Below are 24,751 nucleotides of genomic sequence, written 5' to 3' on the forward strand. Positions count from 1 at the left end.
CAAGCTGCAGTCCTTTATGGTTTAACATGAACGACTCCTCACAAACAATCACAGAAGATTCAGTGAACGAGGAGCTCCTCCTCAAAAGCAGAATTTAAGTTTCTTTGAAATAAGTCATTCAGCATGAAAACAATACATTGTAGTGGACAGAGAGGGAGCGACCCCACAAAGAACAGTCATAATAATTAGTATAGTATATATATATATATAATAGTATTCTTTCTTGCAGACTTTGAAGTTTTATTGGGCTGTAAATAATCAGACGGATAACAATCAGCTGTCTTCATGGCTCCTGTTAGCCTGAACGAGGCTAGCTGTTTCCATCCGTTTCAAGTCGTTGTGCTAAGCTAAGCTAACTGGCTTCATAGGTTTTTTGTTCATTTATCATCAACTCTCACAAGTCAGAAAACTAATTCCCCAAAATGTCAAACTCTCTTTAACATAATCACACGTAACAGACATTTGAGAAGCTTTGCATCAAGTTACACAAAGTGTGTCGACAGATGTGAACTCTTCAGAAACAAAAAGGCTTCGGACGAGAAGCGGACGGAATAAATGAGGATTCCAGCTGTGAGCTCCAGGACACGAGAGCACTGAGATGATCCATGAAGGACTCGTGTTCAGGTTTGATGAACGAGACCAGAGCTTTCATATTTACAGGATTAATGTCCAGAGACGTGTTGAAGAGAATAAACAGGTTTAACATCAAGCTGCTCTTCTTCTGCTGAAGATGGTAACTTTGACCTTTTATCTGAAGAGGAGACACGACAGCTGATTACCGACAATAAGGCAATTATCTGTTTTATTTAATATGCAAATGAGGCATTATCTAAATGGTACAGACGCAAATAGACAAAGTAGTAAAATAAATGTTTTATTTCCACTCGTCTGAAAGAAGACGAGTTATGGAGGAAAAAAAAACAGTTTTAAACTTTAAAGAAACTTTGAAACCTCAATATTTTTAGATTTTGGACTTCAGGTCAGAAATAAGAATTCAAACAGAAATGTTTTCACTATTTTATGACATTTTTTAGACTTATTATTAATAAAACATAACCATTAGATGAAGCCCAACATAAATAGATGCATGTGATCATCTTAGAATATTCCTTTAGACCATAACGGCCGAGCTCCTTTTATTTATAGCCTTTCATTTGCCGTTTAAAGTATTTAGGAAACAATATAAGTTGCAGTGAAAAACACTTTGGGTTCCTCGTTGTGAAAACGAGTCCAGCATGCGGACCAAAGACGACACACACACACACACAGTGTTGTGTAGCGGTCACGGGACGCCCTGAAAGCAGCGGTCCCACATAGAGGAACAAAGCTCTGCATTGTCGCTATTTACATGCTCACATTCTTCACCCATGGCGGGCGGAGAGGGCGACACATTCAGTGTACACACACACACACACACACACACACACACACACACACACACACACACACACACACACACACACACACACACACACACACACACACACACACACACACACACACACACACACACACACACACACACACACACACACACACACACACACACACACACACACACACACACACACACACACACACACACACACACACACACACACACACACACACACACACACACACACACAGTTTGATCTGTAAACTATTAAAGCCGCTAGATGAGATTGTGAAGAAGCAGCTGGCTGGTGAGGAGGTTTAGGAGGATCAGATGTGATCCTCGATGGGGAAAACCAGGCGCGTGCCTCGGCTCAGCAGCTCCTGTTCGCGGGAGTCCAGCTCGCGCTCCAGCGCCTCCTCCGAGGTGCTGGCACTCCTCTTTCCGTTGACGCTCCAACCCGAGACTCCGCCTCCGTCCCCCCCCTCCCCACCGCCGCCGGACGCCCCGTTGGCCGTGATGGAAGTGTCCCCGAACATGAAGGTGAGGTCGGCGTCGTTGCGGAGGTTTTCGGAGTCGTGGTCCCTCAGCTGTTCCTGAAATTTTTTTTAAAACCAGAGTGGGACATGAGGGGAGGGGACACATAGACCAGGGACACTCAAAGCCTCATGAGGGACTCACAGACCGGGGGACACTCAAAGCCTCATGAGGGACTCACAGACCGGGGGACACTCAAAACCTCATGAGGGACTCAGAGCGGGGACACAGCAGCTAAATGGACTTGAACCGTTAGAAAAGTCACTTAAAAGCACACATTGCATGCTGGGTAAGTAATGAGTAGCCCTGAAAATGCAGCGTGAGGTTCTCACAAACTCTAATTGACTGGCTGAAACATCAATAGTGTGCTCTCATGTCCCCCGGGGGAGAGGACGGGGGGGGGGGGGGGGGGGGGGGCGAGTTAGCGCCGGGTCATCAGGATTACTCTCATGAGCGGATCAACAACAACAAAACAGTGTTCAACCATTAAATAAGTGATCATAAATCCATCAGTTATTTTATTTGGTTAATGATATTTTCTTACCGTTTTATTATGAAATTACTGACACGACCGTTTAGTAAACGTATTTAGATTAAATATATATTTATATCAAACATAAATATATATTCTCTCGTTACTGTGACTGTTGACACTAGTTCACCTCTTTAAAGATGGAAACTATGTCTGTGAGTCGGACGGACGAATGCACTGTTGGTTTGGGCTGATGTCGAAAAGTCTAAAGATGACCCAACCTCCTTTCCTAACCTCTTTTCCTTGACCTCTATGGAAAAGGTCATGAGCTGACGTTGGTCTACTGTAGAGAAACTACAACAAAGGACTACAAAAAGTGAAACTAAAACATGACCCCATGAAATCTATGTTAGCTTAGCATGCATGCTAAATAAAGAGCTCCTTCTGTGAGAGGCTGCTTCACTTGTGGTGTGAAGGAGAGAACCCGGAGCTGATTCACTCATTTAACATCAATCAAACTGTTCAACATCAATATTTCCTTCGTGCATTAATGTAGATTCACCCGTTCGGCCTCGCTCGCTTGGTTTTCTTACTTATTTGTTTCATGTTTGAAGTAAATAAATACTTTATCTAAAGGAAGGTCCAGTGTTTCCTATGCTAAAGGAGATAGGAAAGGAAGCATTGAAGCACTTTTCCTCAACATTTAGAGGATTCAAACATGTCTTCTCATTGCCTCTCAGTGAGGAACCCTCTGCAGCCCATGTCTGCTTATTTATATTAAATCAGTTCATTTTTAAAGCTATTCAGCCTGAAATCGATTTTCTACAACCACATTTCAAGAAGTTCTACGATTTGAGGTTATTGTTGGTGGAACATTGTTACTTCCTCCACATATTTCATAATATCCATAACCGAAGAGGAAGCAGGCACGCAGCTTTATTTAATCTCGTCTCCCCCCCTCGGGACCGTCCTGATTATACGAGCAACATCCGACATTCAGCGGGCAGCAGACCAGGAGAGGAAACGTTTACGGACAAAAGGCTTCAGACTCATTTAAATGATCCATCAGACTACTTTGTGGCAAAAAAAAAAATTATTATTAAAAAATGCGATTTGGAGTTAATAACCCGACAGTGACGGGCTCTCAGAAAGGAGAGTATGAATCTACGTTAAAGTGTGACCGGCCGCCTCAATGTCTGTTCCTGTGTTTAAAGGAACAGTGCTCATCATTGAGGGGCTGAAACGGGTCTTTTGTGCCGTCTGAATGCAGAAAGGCTTCTCCGAAGGCCTCGGTGCTTTTTGTGTTCGCTGGCAGGAACTGAGAATACTTTGACAGTATTTCTGTTCTCCCGAGAGAAGAAAGCCTTCAGTATTCACAGAGAGCCTTCCTGAGGCCATCGGGGGGAAACTACCTCCTTTAAGATGTCACACAATTCAGAGGCAAGGTCCCGCCCCTTACACTGGACCACCTTGGGACCTTATTTTGGAAAAAATATGTATGATAGTCAACGGGGAAATACGAATATTTTTTTGAGCCCATTTGAATTGTGCCATGAATTAAACATACGATGTTTGTTCATTTAAAAGTCAGAAACCTCCGGTTCTTTAAAGTGAAGTCAAAGCTTCACGTGTTAAAGCTGCATTCTCTCTAGTGTCCACCAGGGGGCGACTCCTCTGGTTGTATAGAAGTCTATGAGAAAATGACTCTACTTCTCTCTTGATTTATTACCTCAGTAAACATTGTAAACATGAGTTTATGGTCTCAATCTCTAGTTTCAAGTCTTCTTCAATACAGCATGATGTTCATTTAGTACATTATGGTCCATTTAGAGTCAAACAGACCAATAGTCACTTCCTGTTCACTGGTTGCAAAAAAAAAAAGTTGTCGACGGCGAAATCGTCGAACTCGAGGCTTCAAAACATCCACAAACAAGTAACGTCACAATGAAAACGTCAACTTCTTATTTACAGTCCGTGTTTAAAAGATCATTTTGCACGTCAAAAAAAGTTCCAAATTGTCGTAAAACTGTGATAATTCATAATTAGAAAGACGACACATTCAAAAGGGTTGTAAGCGTCTCAATCGTTCTTTCTCTTCCCGGCTAAGCTAAGATTTAACGTTACAGTTGTGAAAAGGAACATAGCTTAGCTAGCAAGCTAAGCTAATGGCAGTGTTGGTGTAACGTACATTGTGAGAAAGCGGTTTCACACAAAACGAAACGATATTAAGACAAATCTACGACAAACTTAGACATTTTCTTGACATGCAAAATGATCTTTTAAATGTACAAACATCATATGTGTAATTCATAGCATGATTCAAACGTGATCAAAAAACTATTTCCTGTTAACTATCGTGACATTTTTGTTTTACTTCAGAAGAGGGCGGGACTTTGCCTCTCTGTACTTTTGTCATTTGAAACATTCCTAAAATGAAGTTTTTTTTTATTCTAACAGCACCAGAACATATTTCCAGGTACGTTAAAGTATTGTTGTCCGTCTCATACGAGCTAAAGGAGGACTGGTGTTCTAGTGACGACGTTTAGTTTGTTTTTAAGACGCGTAAGACGCTTCTAAATTCAGAGGTGCGTTCACTGACTTATTTTATATCAGAGAACTAAACGTTAAAATCTCTTCAGCAACATATTCAGAAAACAGTGACTTCCAGACGAGCAGACAGGAAGTGAAAAATCTAATTAAGATGATATTTTGGGGAACTGATACATGAGAGAGATATCAATCTTGCATCAAACGGTTCCTTTAACTGCAGTAAAGAGGTTCTCTACAGCTGAACATCTGGACACACGGAGCTCACCTCGTAGGCCTGTCGGCTGGTCAGACAGCTGGCCAGCGGGCCGCAGTAGGCCGGCAGCGTGGAGGTGAGAGGAGGTCCGCTGTGGGTCAGGATGGGCTTCAGGTAGCTGAACAGGCGTTAAGGAAAACCAGCTGGACAGTTTGGTTAGTTCGTGTCTGTACCAACATCGGAGGTTCACTAATCATTCATGCTTCATACATCGGTTAGAAGCCCATTAACCAGAACGTTTGGGGTGCCATAGCAAGAAGAAGACGAAGAAGAAGAAACCCTCGCCTGCCCTCAATTCAATTCAATTCATCTTTTTACTCTTCCAATAACAAAATACAATATTGTATCGCATCTGTTGAATATCATTTAGTAGTTCTTTCACATAAAATAATATGATGCGTCGGCTCAATACTAATATTTGAAATAAAAAGTGTCAACCTGGCAACCCGAACGCTGCTCATATCTAAAGGCTTAAACTGCATTTCTTTGTTTGTCTCTTTTTGTTGAGGTCTGTTGTAGAACTCTGAGCCCTCTTGACTTGTTCGGTAACATTTCTTATTATTTCCTTAACTTCTTGTGATAAGTGAACCGTGAATAAAGCCATTGGTTACCGGCTCTTAGAGAGCGGTGCCACGACATCTGATAAAACACTTTGTAGCTAATTCAGCAGGAAGCGGTTCAAACTGGCGGTGGACTCTGATTAACAGACCTTTACAGTCAGTGATTTCCCACCAGATATTCTCCTCCTGCAGCAATAAAAACATCAAGTGATGAATTATGTTTTAATAACGCTGAGGACTGCCAGCAGGATCTATTTGGAGCTGAAGTCTTCTGTGAGCAGCTGAGGGTAGAAATCATTTTGGGGATGCTTGGCAGCAGAGTGGGCTCATGTTTGTAATTAGTCAGGCTGCATTGCATTCTGGGAATAAACCCATGAATGCCCAGCTCAAGTGGTCGGGTCACCGGTCCCTTTGAGGAGAGAGGCTCTCCGTCAGAACGTGTTAACCTCTGCTGTGCTGGGACACGAGAGGAATCCAACCTGGAATTACATATGAATAATATCCAACAAGTATAAGAGACAAAACGGCCAGTAGAACCAGGAGGCAACCTGCGGTTCTGATGAGTGGAGGCAGTGCTTCATGTGTTAAAGCTGCATTCTCTCTAGTGTCCACCAGGGTCAGGTACAGAAAGGATACTTGTGATCGAAGGTGTACCAAAGTCTGAAGAGCCACGCGCTCTCCTGTTTGGTTTTACTCTGTCCTTCGGCCTCAGAGCCCTCCTGGAGAAACACAACACAACACACACGTTCTCATCACGTTCTCATCTGGATCCCCCCCCCCCACCCCATCCCATCTGGTCGAGCTTTGTTTCGTTATCGCTCTCAGAATCAGAGTCACTGGTCTTCAGACTCGCTGGCTGAGCTCCGCTTCAACATTAAATTGAAGTAGTGGCTGTTTGAGAGTTCAGCGCTGCTTTATAGGTCACTACTTCCTGTCTTCTCTAAAACCCGTCTAAATATTAAGGTTTTAGCGAAGTGGCATGTGTTTGTGAAGCAGTGAGCACCCGACTGGATAAATGAGACACAGTTTTGGTTTTCAATTACTTCAATTCCTCCAGGCCTTCCTCTGGTTTCTGAGGTAACTGATATACAGACGGTTGTTTTTTGAGGGTGAAGAATTCCTTTAAAGCGAATAATAAATAAAGTATTGAATGAGAGCCTCACCCCCTGGAGGACCTGGAAGCTGTCTCCACAGGGCTGCTGGTCTTGATCTGGATCCACACCGACCCTGAAACACACAAAGAAAACATCAAACACCTCTGAAGTAACTAAGCTGCAGCTAAACGCTGTGGTTCATATTTGGTTAGATGACAGTCAGCACTTGTGCGTCTGTAGTTTCCCTTCTTGTGACCTCTTCTTTCTTCTTTGTAGTTGACTTGATGTTGTGGCGACTGCACCTGCAGATGTCTTCTCTTTGAAAGCCCACACACATTAAAGTGATGAGCGTTCGACCTCTCAGTGGCGGAAAATTGCTGTAAATGATCATTTAATCCGATAGAGACACAGATAAACAGAGAGGAGCTGAAGGATATTACAACCGACGGGGCAGAGATTTAAAATACAGATAAGAAGCTTTTTGGCTCGCGACGCAAAAAAAACACATTTGTGTAGAAGAGGCGAAGTTTTCACCGAAATCCCCCTCAGGTCCCCCCCGACCCCGAGACACAGAGACATTCAGCATGCAAGAAGTGAAGACGCCATCATGTGATTTAACCCTTTCATGTGTAATTTATGACAACAAAGTGGTTTTATTCCTCTACAGCCATGAATCTGAATAACAGACCTTGCAGTCAGTGATTTCCCACCAGATATTCTCCTCCTGCAGCAATAAAAACATCAAATGATGAATTATGTTTTAATAACGCTGAGGAACAACAAAGTGGCAGTAAACAGTAATAGTTGTGGTTGAAACATGGGCCAGCGATTCTCTTTCTCTCATCTGGATGAGAAGATCGATGCCACTCTCACATGTCTCTGTCATATAAAGCTAAAGCAGCCAGTTAGCTTAGCACAACTGGGAGCAGTGGGGAAAATAGCTAGCCTTGCTCTTCTGGTTGCAAAATACCAAGATGACGACAGCCAGAATCCAAGACAGCAATGGTCAACAAAACAAGATGGCGACGGCCAAAATGACGAACTCAAGGCTTCAAAACTGTCGTCTACAAAGAAATGGGCGACGTCACAAAGACCACAAAGACCACAAAGACCACATCCACGTCTTAATAAACAGTCTATGGGGGTCACGTGCCGGCCTCTTTCTTGGCCACTTAGCTGTTTCCACTCTTTGTGCTAAGCTAACCAGCTGCTGTCAGTTAGCTTCAAGTTCTTTAAACTGACCTCACCACTTACCCCCGCCCCCCCCCGCCCCCCGCCCCCCATGGTGTCTTTTACTAGCAGGAGGATTAAACGCAACACAAGCAGATTTTAAAAGACTTCTAATTCACATAAACTGTGGAGTCTAATCCGTGCGGCCCAGAGGCCACGGCAGAGACGTGCAGCCTTTCACGGTTACATCTGAAGCTGCACAGGAGGACTCGCGGTTATCTTTAGACTTTTCCATGACAGCGGAGGGAATATCCCCTCTGAGGGAAACAGCGTTTTTTCTGTCTGCTTTACCACCTTGGCAGCTTGAGAAGGAGCAGGTTTGTGCGTGTCCGTCTGGTTATGAAAGGAGAAAGTGCTCCAACACAAACACACTCATGTACACACAGAGGATCTTCAGGGGGCGGAGCTCACATGGAGATCAAAGAAATGCAAAAACTAGGAAGGATCTGAGATTAAGAGCCAGGAGAGAGGAACACAGCACGGTTTCCTGTAATAAGAAGCCTTCACGCATGTTCACACAGAGTCCCACTGACTGACTAACCTCTAATCCTGACAACATTCCCTCCTCTCCTTAAACCCGTCGAATATTCCTCACGAGCACATTTCGTTCTCAGCGTTTCTGTCCTCTAGGAAGACGTGCGACCCTCACAGTCAGAAGTGGAGAAACCCCTTTTGGCACAGCAGCAGCTCTCGGTTTCTTTCTTAACTTCCTGTTTTGATTCACACAGGTCTGTCACAGTGTGTGATTTGTTCTTTGTATGCCGGTGAGAAAAGAGAGCCTGGTGGAGAGTTCAGAGTCTGCAACAAAACAGGAGACGGACTCAAGAGTCCTGAATCAGCTGCACCTCCACCAGAGCTGTGCTGGTGTGTGACGCAGCAGTCACGGAAATATCACTGCTGAAGAATCACATCTACGTTTGTTTTATTTTGACACTAACCTTCCAATTCATATGACTAAGATGTCATGTTCTTAAAGGGATAGTTCAGGAAAATAAATCAATATCAGTTTAGGTGAACGGTATATTTAGATTTCTTTTGCCGCTTTATCTTGCTGTCAGACAGACAGTTCTTGGATTTTGGCCATCTCCATTTTGTTTTTTTTGCCGTCGTCATCTTGGTTTTTTGACCGTTGCCTTTAAGCCGTCGCCATCTTGGTTTTTAGCCGTCGCCATCTTGGTTTTTAGCCAACATTCATCCTGGTTTATGGACATCGCCATCTTGGTTTTCAGCCGTTGTTATCTTTGTTAATGTGTGACTTGTGTGAACCAGAATTAACCCTTTAAAACACCAAAGTCACACATAAAAAAAATCAAACAAACCTAATCAAGGCAGAGGTAGAATCAGTGAGTGAATGGAGTCTGGTGTGTTTGTAGAGATCATAGATAACAGCTTGAGTTCCCCTCAGAAAGGTCTGTCTGACAGCAAGGTGAAGAGGTGAAGACATTCTGAATATAGCTTCACTTCAACTGAGAGACATTCTGTTAGAGTCTAACATACGTCCACAGCAGAACATCACTTTGCTCCCGTGCTGGTTCTCCTGTCTGTTTCTATCAACTCATCTACTGCAGTAGAACCCTGACTGTGGAGGAGAACCTCACACACACACACACACACACACACTACAGAACATCAGGACTGTCTCAACTCCTCCGTGGCCCAAAAGAGGCGATGCCCAATGTTCCCGTTCATCAGAAAAACAGAAGTAAACAGTGAGAAGAAAAGTTCCCCATCTGAAGCAACCACACACTGTCTTACCCAACACCAGCTACACCAGTTCAGATTCAGATACAGCACCTGCAGTACTCCCACTGTCCACGCTGCCGCCGCTCTTCCTGCAAAGCTTTGCTGTCCCCAACTCTGTCACATCATAAACACATCCAGCACGTTACAGTGTGTGAAAACATCTGTATCACACTATGAACAGCTGGAACGGTCACATCTGAGCTCCACATTAGACACAGACGGGGATTATAAGTTTTATGAAATGTCATGTTTAAATATGCAAATGAGGCATTATGTAATGGTAACTTTTGGAACATTTAGTAGAACTCTCCAGATAAATGTGACACTACAATAAGAACACAGCTCATGTCTGCCCACCATGCGCCACATGTCCTTGATACCATGGCGACAGGGGGGGGGGGTATTTTGGCAGTGCTCTAAAAAGCCTCCGGCTAACACACGACGGTTCCCGCTCGGCCCGAGGAGGCGCTTCTCATATTAAACGGAGCTCGTTGTCCTCAGGACGCCTCTGCCTGCTGTCACACATCACCCGGCTCCCTCCCAGTGCATTGTGGTCCGGCAACAAGCAGACGAGACCCACAGGGGAACGGGATGCAGCTTCACCTCCGGCTCAGTGATGATCTCAATGTGAGCTGCTTTTATGATTCACTATGACAATGAATTGATCGACTTTGGGATTTTATTTTGTACTGTGAAGGTAAATAAGGCATCAGAGCACTGACACAGAGGCACGGACGGTTTGTGTTTCACACTATCAGAGTGTAAATATGCTCTTCTTCGGTTCGCTTGATTTTCATATGTAATTTGAAGTCAAATATACATATAAAAATAATAAAACCAATAATAAGTCATCGATTTCAAGTCGTGATAAACTAAAACAGGTTACTGCCGACTGAAAGGTGGTAGTTTATTCCACCTTTATGCTTTTCACAATCATTACTTTAATTCAATAAGAACAAAAGGAAGACTGTAGAAAGTGTAACATGTAATCAGCAACACCTTTTCCTTCAAATAAAATATATTTATGTTTTTGTATCAAGTCCCAAACGACAAATATTACACAAACATTTGTTGATCATCTTATTTTGTTTTTATCCGTTTAGTGTACTGAACACTCATTTCAAATCTATTCCACAGATGAACTCCTGACTGTCCTAATCTTTGCTTTTTATTAGTAAACTCTGTTCAGACTCACTGTAGTGATGACTGATGGAAGAGGCTCCTGTTTAATGTCTGATTCATCCGTCATAGAAGTTATTTAGTTAATAAGTTAAGACTTTAAAAGAAAGATGAGTTATGGGCCTTTTATATTGACCTATTTTATGTAATAAATATGATTAAAGTTGTTTATTAACTGGTTTTATGTGCGGAGATATTTTGTACAGTTGTTGATGGAAGAACGTCAGAGATCTCTGGCTGCACCTCCTGGACGACTCGGTTCCACCGGAGAGCTCGAGGATCATTTAGGAACCAATCATGTTAGGAGTACCGACGGCATCGTTACGATGTTAATGCTTCTAGATTATTCATTATTAATTAAGAAAAGAATCAACGGGGACTTATTATTCTTGTATGTAAACAAGTCTTTCTTGAGCAGCGATGCAAGAAGTTCTAAAATCTTTAAAATACATTCTCATCTAAACAATGATCCGTTACTAACGATCCTGTACTGACGATCCGGTACCAACGATCCTTTACCATCGATCCTTTACCATCGATCCGGTACCAACGATCCTTTACCATCGATCCGGTACCAACAATCCGGTACCAACGATCCTTTACCATCGATCCTTTACCAACAATCCGGTACCAACAATCCTTTACCATCGATCCGGTACCAACGATCCTTTACCATCGATCCTTTACCATCGATCCGGTACCAACGATCCTTTACCATCGATCCGGTACCAACAATCCTTTACCAACGATCCGGTACCAACGATCCGGTACCAACGATCCTTTACCAACGATCCGGTACCAACAATCCTTTACCATCGATCCGGTACCATCGATCCGGTACCAACGATCCGGTACCAACGATCCGGTACCAACGATCCTTTACCATCGATCCGGTACCAACAATCCGGTACAAACGATCCGGTACCAACGATCCGGTACCAACGATCCGGTACCAACGATCCGGTACCATCGATCCGGTACCAACGATCCTTTACTAACAATCCTTTATTACCTTTACTAACCATCCTTTACTAACCATCATTTACTAACCATCCTTTACTAACCATCATTTACTAACCATCCTTTATTAATCATCCTGTTCTTATGATCCCAAATCACTAAATCAATGTTAGACATCACGTGTCTGGTCCTTCATCAGATAATATAGTATAATGTAATGTAGTATAGTATAGTATATTATATTACATTATAATATAATGTATTGTGGAAGTCTAACTCTGATCACTTTCTTTGCAAAAGAAGTGTCGTCTCTCCTCCGTCATTTTCAGAAATGTTTGTTTTTAGTTGTGAGGACTTCAATGTATTTAAGACGAGATGCAGATTTTACTTCAAACATTAAATTAAAATTGTTAGGTCACCTGATGTGTAGCCATGACAACATGGGCGTCGTCCCGCCCCCAAACACCCAGACGGTGAAGAAGACGATGAGCAGCGTGGTGGTGAACATCATCTGGCGGGCGTACGTGGCCGTGTCCCGGATGGCCAACGCGAACGCCATCGCCCCGCGCAGACCTTCAGAGGATCACATCCAGGAATCATCCAATCACATTAGAGCTGCAACGATTGGTCGGATGAGTCGATGAGTGAGGAAATGACGTGATCTCCATACCTGCAAACATCATCATGTGCTGGAAGTTCCCCTTGATCTTGTGCCTCCTGCCGAGGTTGAGAAGGAAGGACAGCGGGTAGATGTTCAGCGCTCTGCCGATGAATATGGACGTCTGACAGGCAGGTTAAGAAGTCTTTGGAGAGATTCAGGGAATGTGTGGGTTACTGAACAGGGGGCTACTGGGAACAGGACCAGGGGCCCATTGTGTCCAGGGCCCCCCCGACCCCTCACCTATAAAACGTCACTCAAAGAGACACGGCGCAAAATGACCACAAAGTGACACAAAACATATACACAAAGAACAAAACAAGTACAAAGAGACACAAAACCAAAACAAAGACGCAATAAATACTACAAAGAGATTCAAAACAAGTACAAAGAGAAACACAACATCTACACAAAGAACAAAGCGACCCAGAAGAGACACAAAAAGAGGCTAAACAACGATAAAGTCTTGCTCACATGTAGGAGAGGTGGTGACCCGTTGTCTCATAATCCATTCATGCTGACGGATGATATCTCTTTGGATGTAAATAGCACAAAACTCTGGGACATCACAGCAGACTCAAAGTCATCGACTTTGACCCAGTTCTGCAGGTGTGGAGATATTTCAGTTCTACCAGAGAGAAGGTCCCAGATGGAAACAGAAAAAAGATACGAAAGCCCCGACGATGAAGATGGGGCTGAAGATGTGATTCTGGAAGGTGAAGAGAGCCAAACCCATGTAGGAGAAGATGAAGTTCTCAGCCAGGAAGTGAAGGACCTCGAACAGCTGCAGGGAGAAATATCATATTCATCATGAATTACATTTAGAAACAGCAAGAACAAAAACACAAGCATTAAAATGGGCGTTGGATAAAGTCAGGTTCATAATCCTTGTTTCATGTGGTCGACATATTTTCGTCTTTAAAGGTTTTTACATTCATGATATCTCTTTATATCACTCCATAAATCAGAAAATACTGTCAACAGACATAAAAACATCCATTATCACCATGTTGTATTAATAAATGTATAAATGAGTGTGTGAGTGATGTGTGAACCTTCAGCACACAGAGAGGAATGAACGAGTGAAGTTTGGTGAATGTAAGAGCTGCTGAAGTGGAGATTTATCATCAGAGTCTGAGAACAAACTCATTTAGAGGAAACGTCCTTTAAAGAGACGTTTAGTTACATTACAGACATTTAGAGACTCTACAGGTGAACACATGAACTCACAGATATCACCATGAAACTTCACCACTTCATCACTCACATTAAGAGTAGTATTTATTGTATTACAAGTTTTATGAAATGTTGTGTTTAAATATGCAAATTTGTCATTATCGAATGGAAACTTTTGGTGAATTTAGTAGAAATCTACAGACACAAACAGACAAAGTATAAAATAAATGTTTTATTTCCTCTCGTCTGAAAGAAGACGAGTTAAGGAACCAGTTTTTTGCAATGTTTACTGTCTAAAAGTGAAGATTCTTGTCATATTGTACACGTGTAGTCTGCTAGAATACTTGGAACACTGGTCCCTGAATGCATCACGCTGCTCGTCCCTAATCTGCACCCCGACCTCAAGACTGAACCCCGTCTGGGAGCGACGTCCTCAGAAAACCCAGATTAAGGTCAGAGCAGGCCGCTCATGGAGCCATCTGGCAGCGTGGGCCGAGCACCCGGTCCTCACCACCACGGGGGGGGGGGGCATAAACGGGGTTTGCATGTGCAGGAAGTGGTCAGAATGTACCTGCTTGGTGCGCTTGTTGGACTCTGCAGAGAGGTTGTTGTGGGTGTAGTGAGCCTGCGTGATGCCACAGAACAGCACGGCCACGACGCCTGTAGTCACAAACAATCAGCTCGTTACTGGGAGTCATATTATCCCTTTAATTTCATGTCCTGCACATCTGCTGCATAATCTGTGTTTTAGTCCCCGTTACATTTCATTTGCATAACAGACAGATTGAGCTCTCTGAGGCTGTTCAGTCTAAACTGCTCATCATGACGTCATTCAGCAGAATCAACAGCTCGGAATTAAAAGAATTATAACTTTATCTGCAGAAACATTCACAGATATTTAACAACTGAAGCTTCATTTGAAGAGTAACTGCGTCATAAAATATGAGGGCATTTAACAGGAAGGGAAGTCTAATAAAAGATGCATTTGAGTTGCATTGTGGGAAATGTATTATCTCGGGGTTTTGGATGTCTCAGCCTCGGCTGCTTCAATTTTTATTATTTCCTTAAATCGGTCTCTTGAAAGTTTTCCTTTTAAAGATGTTTTGGAGAATAAAAAGGCCCGTGAACCAACTAATAACAATAGTGTAAATACAGAAGAAGACAAAGTGTGGAACGATAATAAGCTTAATATTGTTTTTCACATCCTTCACAACAATATGTGAAAATGTCTGAAAATATGTGAAAAATGTCCAGAAAATGTCAGAGAAATGTGTATTTCCAAAAGAATATGTAAATATACGTCAAGAAATACGTGAAAAATTACAGAAAACTGTCCCCAAAAAAATTCTAAAAAAATAGTTAAAAGTATGTGAAAAATATTTTTTAAATGTGTGAAAATATGTCAAAACAAACGAAAGAATTCAAAACAATGTCCGGAAAGAAATGTGTGAAAAATGTTCATAAGATGTCAGAAGAATACGTTTATGAATTTCCAAAAAACAATACGTGAATATATGTCCAGAAATACGTGAAAAATATTCTAAAAATATCAGAAATAAATGTGAATACATGTCCAAACATATGATAAAGTCATGTGCTGAATAGTGTCCCCTCTCAGCACCCTGACCACAGCGGTCTGCGCTCTACTTCCACACATTCCTCCACAGCAGCTCGGACCGGCTCACCTGTGAACCCGCAGGCTTCAGCCAGCAGGAAGGTGCTCCAGGACATGAGGAAGAAGAGCGCCGTCTCCAGCAGCGGGAAACAGTGCAGCTTGGTGAACTTGGTGACGTGAGAGTCGAGTTAAAGACATCAACAGAGTTTTAGATCTTTACTATAACTCACCTGCTGTCCAACATTAATCAAATACGTCTGAAAGTAGACTTTGTGTTTGTGAAGGATATGAGAGCGGTGACGACTGCTGTGGCTGCACCCATCACGAAGGAGCCGCTGAAAATACCCAGGAAAACCCCCACCGACTTGAAGAAGGCCGAGGCATCGAACATGTGTGTGTTGGCTCCGCTGGGCTGGTACGCCACGATAGACCTGCAGCACAGAGAGACGGATTTAAAGTCAGGAATCAACCAATCCGTCAATGAGGTTTGAATGGATTCACCTCCTCATGATTGAGGACAAGGAGGACTCTAACTTTGGCTCTTTTTGGGAAATAATTTCTGTTCCTATGATTTGTTTATTTAATGAAACACAATAATAGTTTGTTAACCCTTTGTGCCTCACTTTTAAAACAGTATAATAACATAAATAACATAAATATAATAAATAGCATCAATAAAATAAAATAAAGCAGAAAAGCGACGACATCACATAAAGGCCAATTTGTTCGTCTGTTAACCTGTGAGAAGACAAACTTTCAAAATCAAATGAAATAAAAAATGATCCCATAGGAATCACACAGACAAAATTATGGAAACATTTAAAATAAAACTGTTAAAAATTCCTCTGGCGATGCTCCATTGTTTTACAGTAAATACATAGTCAGTAGGTGCTTTGTAATATCTCCAGCAGAGGGAGGCAGAGGGCCGTCTGTCCGTCCAGAGGAGCAGCTGAATCTGTCTCACTTCAGTGTTGAATTTCACCATCAGGAGGGAAAAGGAGGTCAGGAGCCTCAGAGACGTTTATCTGGTGAAGAAGGCGGGAAAGGGACTCACGAGGAAAGCACGATGGCCACCGCGTCGTTCATCACACTCTCTCCAAACAGCAGAGCGTACAGATCCCCATCAGCATGGAGCTCGTTGAAGATGGCCAACACCGTCACTGCACACATTTAGAACATTTAGAACATGACGTTAGCTCATCCGCTCGGTCACAAACTGCTGACGCAGCGTGTGGTCACGTACCCGGGTCTGTGGCCGACATGATGGCTCCAAAGAAGAGGCAGTCGGTGTAGTAGAACTTGTCGGTCAGCTGTCCGACCATCTGCATGAGTTTGACCACACCGTACATCAGATTCCTGAGGACAGACAGACAGACAGAGCTTCCATCATTAAAGACAGGGTTAGTCATCTTCTTCACAAACATGTTTCATATGTTTTTATTGAAATTCTTATTTCAGCAATCAGTGAATCTAAATCTGTGAGAAAGAAACGAGAAGAATCTGTTTCTGAGGCTGAAAGACTGAAATAAGACGACTAATCATTTCATTCAGAACCAAAGGAACGATTCAATGTCTGTCTACCAGCCTGTTTACCTACCTATCTTTCTGCCTACCCGTCTGTCACTCATTGCTCGTCTTCCTCCAGCTTCTCTCTTAACAGCAGCCATGTTGTTTGTTTACATTCTTCATGATAATCTAGGGGGCGTGTCTTTAGAGGACTGTGATGAAGTCGTTTAAACACTGAGCTGAGTTTATAGGCCGGATCACTTGTTAGATCTAGATTACCAACCCCACCTTCAAGGTTTCATGAACAGAAAGTAGAAACTCACCCGATAACAAAACAAGAGATGGCAGTGCCCAGAAACGCATAAGTGATGATCGAGCCCAGATTCCTGAAGAAGTGTCTCTGGAAAAGGACACACACACACACACACACACACACACACACACACACACACACACACACACACACACACACACACACACACACACACACACACACACACACACACACACACACACACACACACACACACACACACACACACACACACACACACACACACACACACACACACACACACACACACACACACACACACACACACACACACACACACACACACACACACACACACACACACACACACACACACACACATCAGTGAAGGCCACACGGGGGGGGGGGGACTCCCTGTCAAACTGGAAACACAAATTCCTCTGTCTGACCGGTTATAAAACAAACAGCTCCACTCAAACACTATCCCAGAGGCTCACACACTCACAATACTGATTCCAATGTTTTCGAGGACGTGTGTGTGTTCCTGACTGTGAGGAGCGACTCTGTGAGGAGCGACTCTGTGAGGAGCGACTCTTATCAAATAAAACTGAAGGATTTACATGGCAGAGCGTCTGTGGTTCAATGACCCAGTAACACTGCTGTGTGTGGCTCCAGTGATCTAAAGCTGATGAACTGAATCAACAAGTTAACTACAAACTGTTCACATGTGCTCAGAGTGAACGAGCTCACGTGACCTCCTGCTTCCTGTTTCCTGCTTCCTGTGGCCGTTTGTTTGACTCATCAAAAACCATCTGGAAGCAAAGTACAGGCTGTCAAACTAACTGTTACTGAGACTCTACATCGTCTGACATCTCGTCACAGAAACTCCTCTGTCATCTCTGGCTTTGAGAACTGGTCGGGAGGAAGACTTCTAGAATAGTATTCTAATACCATACAGTCTGTACTACTATGACTAAGTGTGTACTACACACCGTGTAGAATGATGTGTACTACACACCGTGTAGAATGATGTGTAGTACACACCGTGTAGAATGATTGTGTACTACACACCGTGTAGAATGAGTGTGTACTACACACCGTGTAGAATGATGTGTACTACACACCGTGTAGAATGAGTGTGTGCTACACACCGTGTAGAATGATGTGTAGTACACACCGTGTAGAATGATGTGTACTACACACCGTGTAGAATGATGTGTACTACACACCGTGTAGAATGATGTGTAGTACACACCGTGTAGAATGATGTGTACTACACACCGTGTAGAATGATTGTGTACTACACACCGTGTAGAATGAGTGTGTACTACACACCGTGTAGAATGAGTGTGTACTACACACCATGTAGAATGATGTGTACTACACACCGTGTAGAATGATGTGTAGTACACACCGTGTAGAATGAGTGTGTACTACACACCGTGTAGAATGATGTGTACTACACACCGTGTAGAATGAGTGTGTACTACACACCGTGTAGAATGATGTGTACTACACACCGTGTAGAATGATGTGTACTACACACCGTGTAGAATGATGTGTACTACACACCGTGTAGAATGATGTGTACTACACACCGTGTAGAATGATGTGTACTACACACCGTGTAGAATGATGTGTACTACACACCGTGTAGAATGAGTGTGTACTACACACCGTGTAGAATGAGTGTGTACTACACACCGTGTAGAATGATGTGTACTACACACCGTGTAGAATGATGTGTACTACACACCGTGTAGAATGAGTGTGTACTACACACCGTGTAGAATGATGTGTACTACACACCGTGTAGAATGATGTGTACTACACACCGTGTAGAATGATGTGTACTACACACCGTGTAGAATGAGTGTGTACTACACACCGTGTAGAATGATGTGTACTACACACCGTGTAGAATGATGTGTACTACACACCGTGTAGAATGAGTGTGTACTACACACCGTGTAGAATGATGTGTACTACACACCGTGTAGAATGATGTGTACTACACACCGTGTAGAATGAGTGTGTACTACACACCGTGTAGAATGAGTGTGTACTACACACCGTGTAGAATGATGTGTACTACACACCGTGTAGAATGATGTGTACTACACACCGTGTAGAATGAGTGTGTACTACACACCGTGTAGAATGATGTGTACTACACACCGTGTAGAATGATGTGTACTACACACCGTGTAGAATGAGTGTGTACTACACACCGTGTAGAATGAGTGTGTACTACACACCGTGTAGAATGATTGTGTACTACACACCGTGTAGAATGAGTGTGTAGTACACACCGTCTAAAATGATGTGTAGTACACACCATGTAGAATGATGTGTACTACACACCGTGTAGAATGATGTGTAGTACACACCGTGTAGAATGATGTGTAGTACACACCGTGTAGAATGATGTGTAGTACACACCGTGTAGAATGATGTGTAGTACACACCGTGTAGAATGATGTGTAGTACACACCGTGTAGAATGATGTGTAGTACACACCGTGTAGAATGATGTGTAGTACACACCGTGTAGAATGATGTGTAGTACACACTGTACGGACACAAAGTACAGCAGAGGCTGATGGTAAATATCATTAGTTTGCAAGTATTTAGTCATAAACCACATTTTTTGGGTGAAAGGTCAGGAGGTCACCAAAACGCTTGTGGTTCATCCTGAATGTGTTTAAAAGCTCACAGCGATCTACTCAATAGCTCCATATGATCCACGACCAACACTCCTCGTGCAGGCCGTGAGCTGCTAGCAGCTAGAACAGAAGAATTAAAAGTGGAGCCACGGTCAGATCCTCAGAAGACGCTCCTCACAGCAGCAAAGCACAAGCTGTTAAACACGGATTCAGTCTCCATTATTAGAATATAAATAAAGTATAATACAACAGAGCCACCTCAGAGCTTTCCCAAAGAAAAGAACATGCAGCTCGACAACAATCGAAAGCAGAAGTTGCTCACGCTGTCAGACGTTTTTGATTTGCCAGTTAAAGAGTCAGAGAGGAAACGACTTCCTCTCAACTAGGTGGGGGGGTGGGGGGGGAACAGCAGTTTGTGGCAGCAGATCTGCCCACATGGTCCCCATCAGAACACATGCAGCACCTCACCTTCTTCAGACTGTACCCGGCGTGGAAAATAATTGGCGGCAGCAAAATGTTGAAGAATACTTCAGGGTCAAAGGTCACCTGGGAACAAAGAAGATGATTTACAGATGAATTAAAGAGAAGTGACGGGAGTAAGTCTGGAGAGCTGATGTTCCTTCCTGGCGGCCGGTACCTTGCGCAGCATGTCGTTCTGCTCCACGTTGTGGATCTCTCTGGAGTTGATCTCCCCTTTGAGGGTGTACTCAAAGAACTTCCCGCTGACGTTGAGCAGCACGGTGCTGACGGGTCCTACCTTCAGCGAGCAGCTCGGCGGCGTCTTGTTGTGGTAGCTGGTGGCGGGGATGCCGTACCGCAGGATCACACCGACCAGCAGACCTGAGGAGAACCCGAGGAGAACCCGAGCAGAACCGTCAATAAAAAAAAAAAAACACCTTCATTGTTCCCGAGAGGAATTTGTTTTTCACAAGGAGAATAAAAGAATAACAAAAGACCAACAAACACACGTGACACCAACTAATATCACATAAAGCATCATAAGAAGAAGCATCATTTGGGAAATGTATTGAAGACATCAGTCGGAATCTTGGTTTTGGCCGTCAGCATCCTGTTTGTCATGCCCATCGCAAACCTAGCATTAGTGTTAGCATGCCATGTCAGTTTGCTCTCAATGATATTGCCCAGGTACTTGTATTCCAGTAAACTCAATAGTTATGTCATTCATATTTACAGGAGGAAAAACAATGACTTCTTTAGTTTTCTTTATTTAATCTGAGTTCTCGTCTCATCGTGGGTTAAAAGGCCTCAGAGCTGCATCATCATGTTATCAACGTTCAACATCCTGAGGGCTAACGCAGACATCGGTACACAATATGAATGTGTGATATGACAAAACAGCAGAGGACACAACGTCCACGATGACTGGAAGACAAACACTATTGCATGTGAAATGTTTGGTTTTAGACATGTTGTTATAAACGCCACCATCCAAAATACAACTCCTCCGGTCATTGGCTGAACGTCAGAGGACACGCAGACGGCAGCAGAGAGGAAGAGAAACGGGAGATGGTGAGCAGAAGGAATGAGGCCGGCGGTTAGAGAACATAAATCCTCTGATCAGGCCTCTCTCCACACACACACACACACACACACACACACACACACACACACACACACACACACACACACACACACACACACACACACACACACACACACACACACACACACACACACACACACACACACACACACACACACACACACACACACACACACACACACACACACACACACACACACACACACACACAAGTAGTTCTCAAACTTTAGGTTCTTTCCAGCTCGTGGGAGGTTTTGTTTTTTAACAGGAAGTACCATAAAAGGAAAATGAGCATTTGATGTCCACCCTGTAATAAATCATGATCTTCCTTTAAACTCGAGTCACTGATTTGTCTTGATCGTCCTGCCACAATAATCTCATTATACCGACTGAACACGCAAAGTGTTTTTCTGCAGAATCTGCTCTTTATACAGCAAATCAATATTGGAACAAGGCTTCCACTTGGCAGCTCTTGTATACTGGTGATGGTCCACATCGTGACCTCTGACACTGTGGACGGTTTAACTCCATCAAAGTGAATAACACTGGTGACATGAATGTTTATTAAATGCAGAGAGAGTAAAACCACATCTGGAAGTAGTAAATCTCTGCTGTAACAATATTCTAGGTTCCTGTTATTGAACCCGACTGCTAACTGGAACTACAACTAGAAACTACAACACAGGAGCTCAGCTCACTTTCTAAGCATCAAAACAAATCAAAGTGCGTCCTCTTCATGTGACGTCTGTGGTTAATAAGTGACGGTCTGATCCGCCGTGAAGAGAAGCTGAATGTTCTCCTGAGACGTTGTTTCAGCGTCACACGTGGTGTCAGCGGTGACGGTCTGAAGTCAGGTGATCAAACACACTCTGTTGATCTCTGCTCCGTGCTCTGAACTGTGTTTATCAGTGAATATTCTGCTCTCATGAGGACGTCCCTGAAGGAAGAAGCAGTAGCTCACCGTCACAGAAACACATGCAGCTGATCACTAACAGAACCGCTGGTGAATGTGAGGCTTCGGTACCTTTCAGCCGTTCCTTCTGTCGCTTGTTTAACAACCAAAGTCTGCAGTCGGGCTCATCAACAAAGAGCCCGACTGACTCGGACTCTTAACCATCCACAGGACTATTCTTACTCATCCCTTTAAATACACACATGACACTTTAATAACACACTTATTTTAACACACTCTTAGTTTGTTTGTTTATCATATTTTATTGTAAATTGTCATATATTTTATTCTTAAATTATGTATTTTACTATATTGCTTATTGTCATACACCAATCACAAACTTACTTTGCAATAAACTGTTTCTGATCTCCAAAAAGAACCAAACAAATATCTCACTGTGTGGGAACGAACATATGAATCTGCTCACAACGAGCTCTGTAGAGATAGAGAGATATATATATATATATATATATATATATATATATATATATATATATATATATAGATAGATAGATAGATAGATAGATAGATAGATAGATAGATAGATAGATAGATAGATAGATAGATAGATAGATAGATAGATAGATAGATAGATAGATATATATACATACATACATACATACATACATACATACATACATACATACACACACACACACACATGAATATAAATATATATAATGTTATATTCGAGAGAAGACAGACATCTGCAACTCGCATCCAAAAAGAACAGATGGAAGAGGAAGACTGTGTATTTTGGGGTGGACTGTCCCTTTAAAAAGATGCATGACGATGTTAGATATTCTTATATTAAATGCACTTTAAAACAGCTAATTAATGCAAAACATATATCTTTTTACTCCGTCTTGTGTCCCATCTTTTCCTCCTTCAGCACTTTGAAAGCTTTAAATATTCAAAGATTCTCTCCAACATGTGTGCCCAGTCTGATGTATGGTGACGGTGTCAGGAGAACAGGAGCTGCATCAGGGTCGCAGTAATCTCATCTATGACACCAGACAGACGAGTGCCTCCGGATAATAACGCGGCACCTGCAGCAGCAGCTTCTGGAAACGATGTGAGATGTGTTCGCACTTCCATCATCTTCAGGTCCACCACTCTGAATCCTGCAAAGCCTGCTGCGTGTGCGTGTGCGTGCGTGCGTGTGTGCGCGCGTGTGTGTGTGTACGTGTTGGAGCGTTAAAACCGACGAGCCTCACCGTAAATCATTGCCAGCCCGGTCTCGTGAAGGAAGCGCACCCTCCGGTGCTTGAAGAGCCAAATGGTGAGAATGGTTAAGGTCAGCAGCAGAATGAACGTCAGCAGATTAACGCTGTCCTGTCGGTGACTTTCCTCAGCCTCCTTCTCGGTGGTGAGTTCTTCCATTCCGCCGTCCTCCGCCTGCAGCCCGGACACCGCCGCGCTCAGGAGCATCCAGGCGGCCATCATCGTGGTCTTCATCATCATCATCATCTTGTTGGTTCTCATCATCGAGCGTCCATTGGTGCAGGATGCTGCTGCTGCTGCTGGAGACACACCGAGGTCTCTATGCCATGTCACTGCTGTAAAGGTGCACACAGCTGAGCTCGAGCGGGGAAACGATCCAGCACCGTCCGCTGCAGGGTTCAGCCTTTTAAAGGAACACTGCGCCACGCGACGAGAGAGCGCGAGAGAGGAGCGGAGGAGCGCTGCCTGTGTGGAGGAGACCACATCACACACGGTTCACTTCATAGTGGTGGGGCTCTACGGCCATCACAGTATACATATATATATATATATATATATATGTAAAATAAATTACTTTTATTTATTTTATTTTGTTGTATATTTTTTTAACTTTATATATCTACATATACATATACATATATATATATATTGATATTGATATATAAAGTATAAAAAATAATCATAAATATATGTATATATATACATAAAAAAATAGATTTTATATTTATATCTTTTAACTTTATATACATATGTGTATATAAAGTAATATATATATACATATATTTAAATATGTAAAGTTTAAAAAATACAATAAACATGAACAAATATATATATAAACATATAAAGTTTTAAAAATACTAAAAATGTAATAATATATATACATACATATACATGTATGTATATATATTGCCAAAGCATCAAAATAAAAAAGTAAACGATATTAATATTTATATTCAGACATTAACATAACATTATGATTGTTATATGATAACATATATATATATATATACACAGTATTGCAATTACATTTCAACAAACACGTGTGTGTGCGTGTGTGTGTGCGTGCGTGTGTGTGTGCGTGCGTGTGCGTGTGTGTGCGTGTGTGTGTGCGTGTGTGTGTGTGTGTGTTGATACATATTGAGCACCAACATCTGCCTTGTCTCC

General features: G+C 42.8%; 1 protein-coding gene across 2 annotated transcripts; it reads right to left on the reverse strand.

Moving 5' to 3' along the window:
* Positions 1–24,059, reverse strand: slc9a7 (solute carrier family 9 member 7). Of its 2 annotated transcripts, XM_076081563.1 has the most exons (17): positions 23,581–24,059; positions 20,485–20,687; positions 20,316–20,393; positions 17,232–17,308; positions 16,646–16,758; positions 16,457–16,562; positions 15,692–15,833; positions 15,473–15,578; positions 14,359–14,447; positions 13,282–13,395; positions 12,624–12,735; positions 12,373–12,526; positions 9,866–9,928; positions 6,911–6,974; positions 6,384–6,466; positions 5,200–5,305; positions 1–1,971 (listed from the first exon to the last, which is right to left on the reverse strand). In XM_076081563.1, the coding sequence occupies exons 1-17, from the start codon at positions 23,849–23,851 to the stop codon at positions 1,705–1,707; spliced, it is 2,148 nt and encodes a 715-aa protein (XP_075937678.1). In that variant the 5' UTR covers positions 23,852–24,059; the 3' UTR covers positions 1–1,704. The 2 variants fall into 2 exon arrangements, with proteins under 2 accessions (XP_075937678.1, XP_075937677.1); XM_076081562.1 differs by lacking the exon at positions 9,866–9,928 and having other exon boundaries at positions 23,581–23,981.
* Between the last annotated feature and the right edge of the window lie 692 nt (positions 24,060–24,751).

Source organism: Anarhichas minor, unplaced genomic scaffold (genome assembly GCF_050575085.1).
Source record: "Anarhichas minor isolate MPS153535 unplaced genomic scaffold, ASM5057508v1 ptg000081l, whole genome shotgun sequence".
In the NCBI taxonomy this organism is placed as follows: Eukaryota; Metazoa; Chordata; class Actinopteri; order Perciformes; family Anarhichadidae; genus Anarhichas; species Anarhichas minor.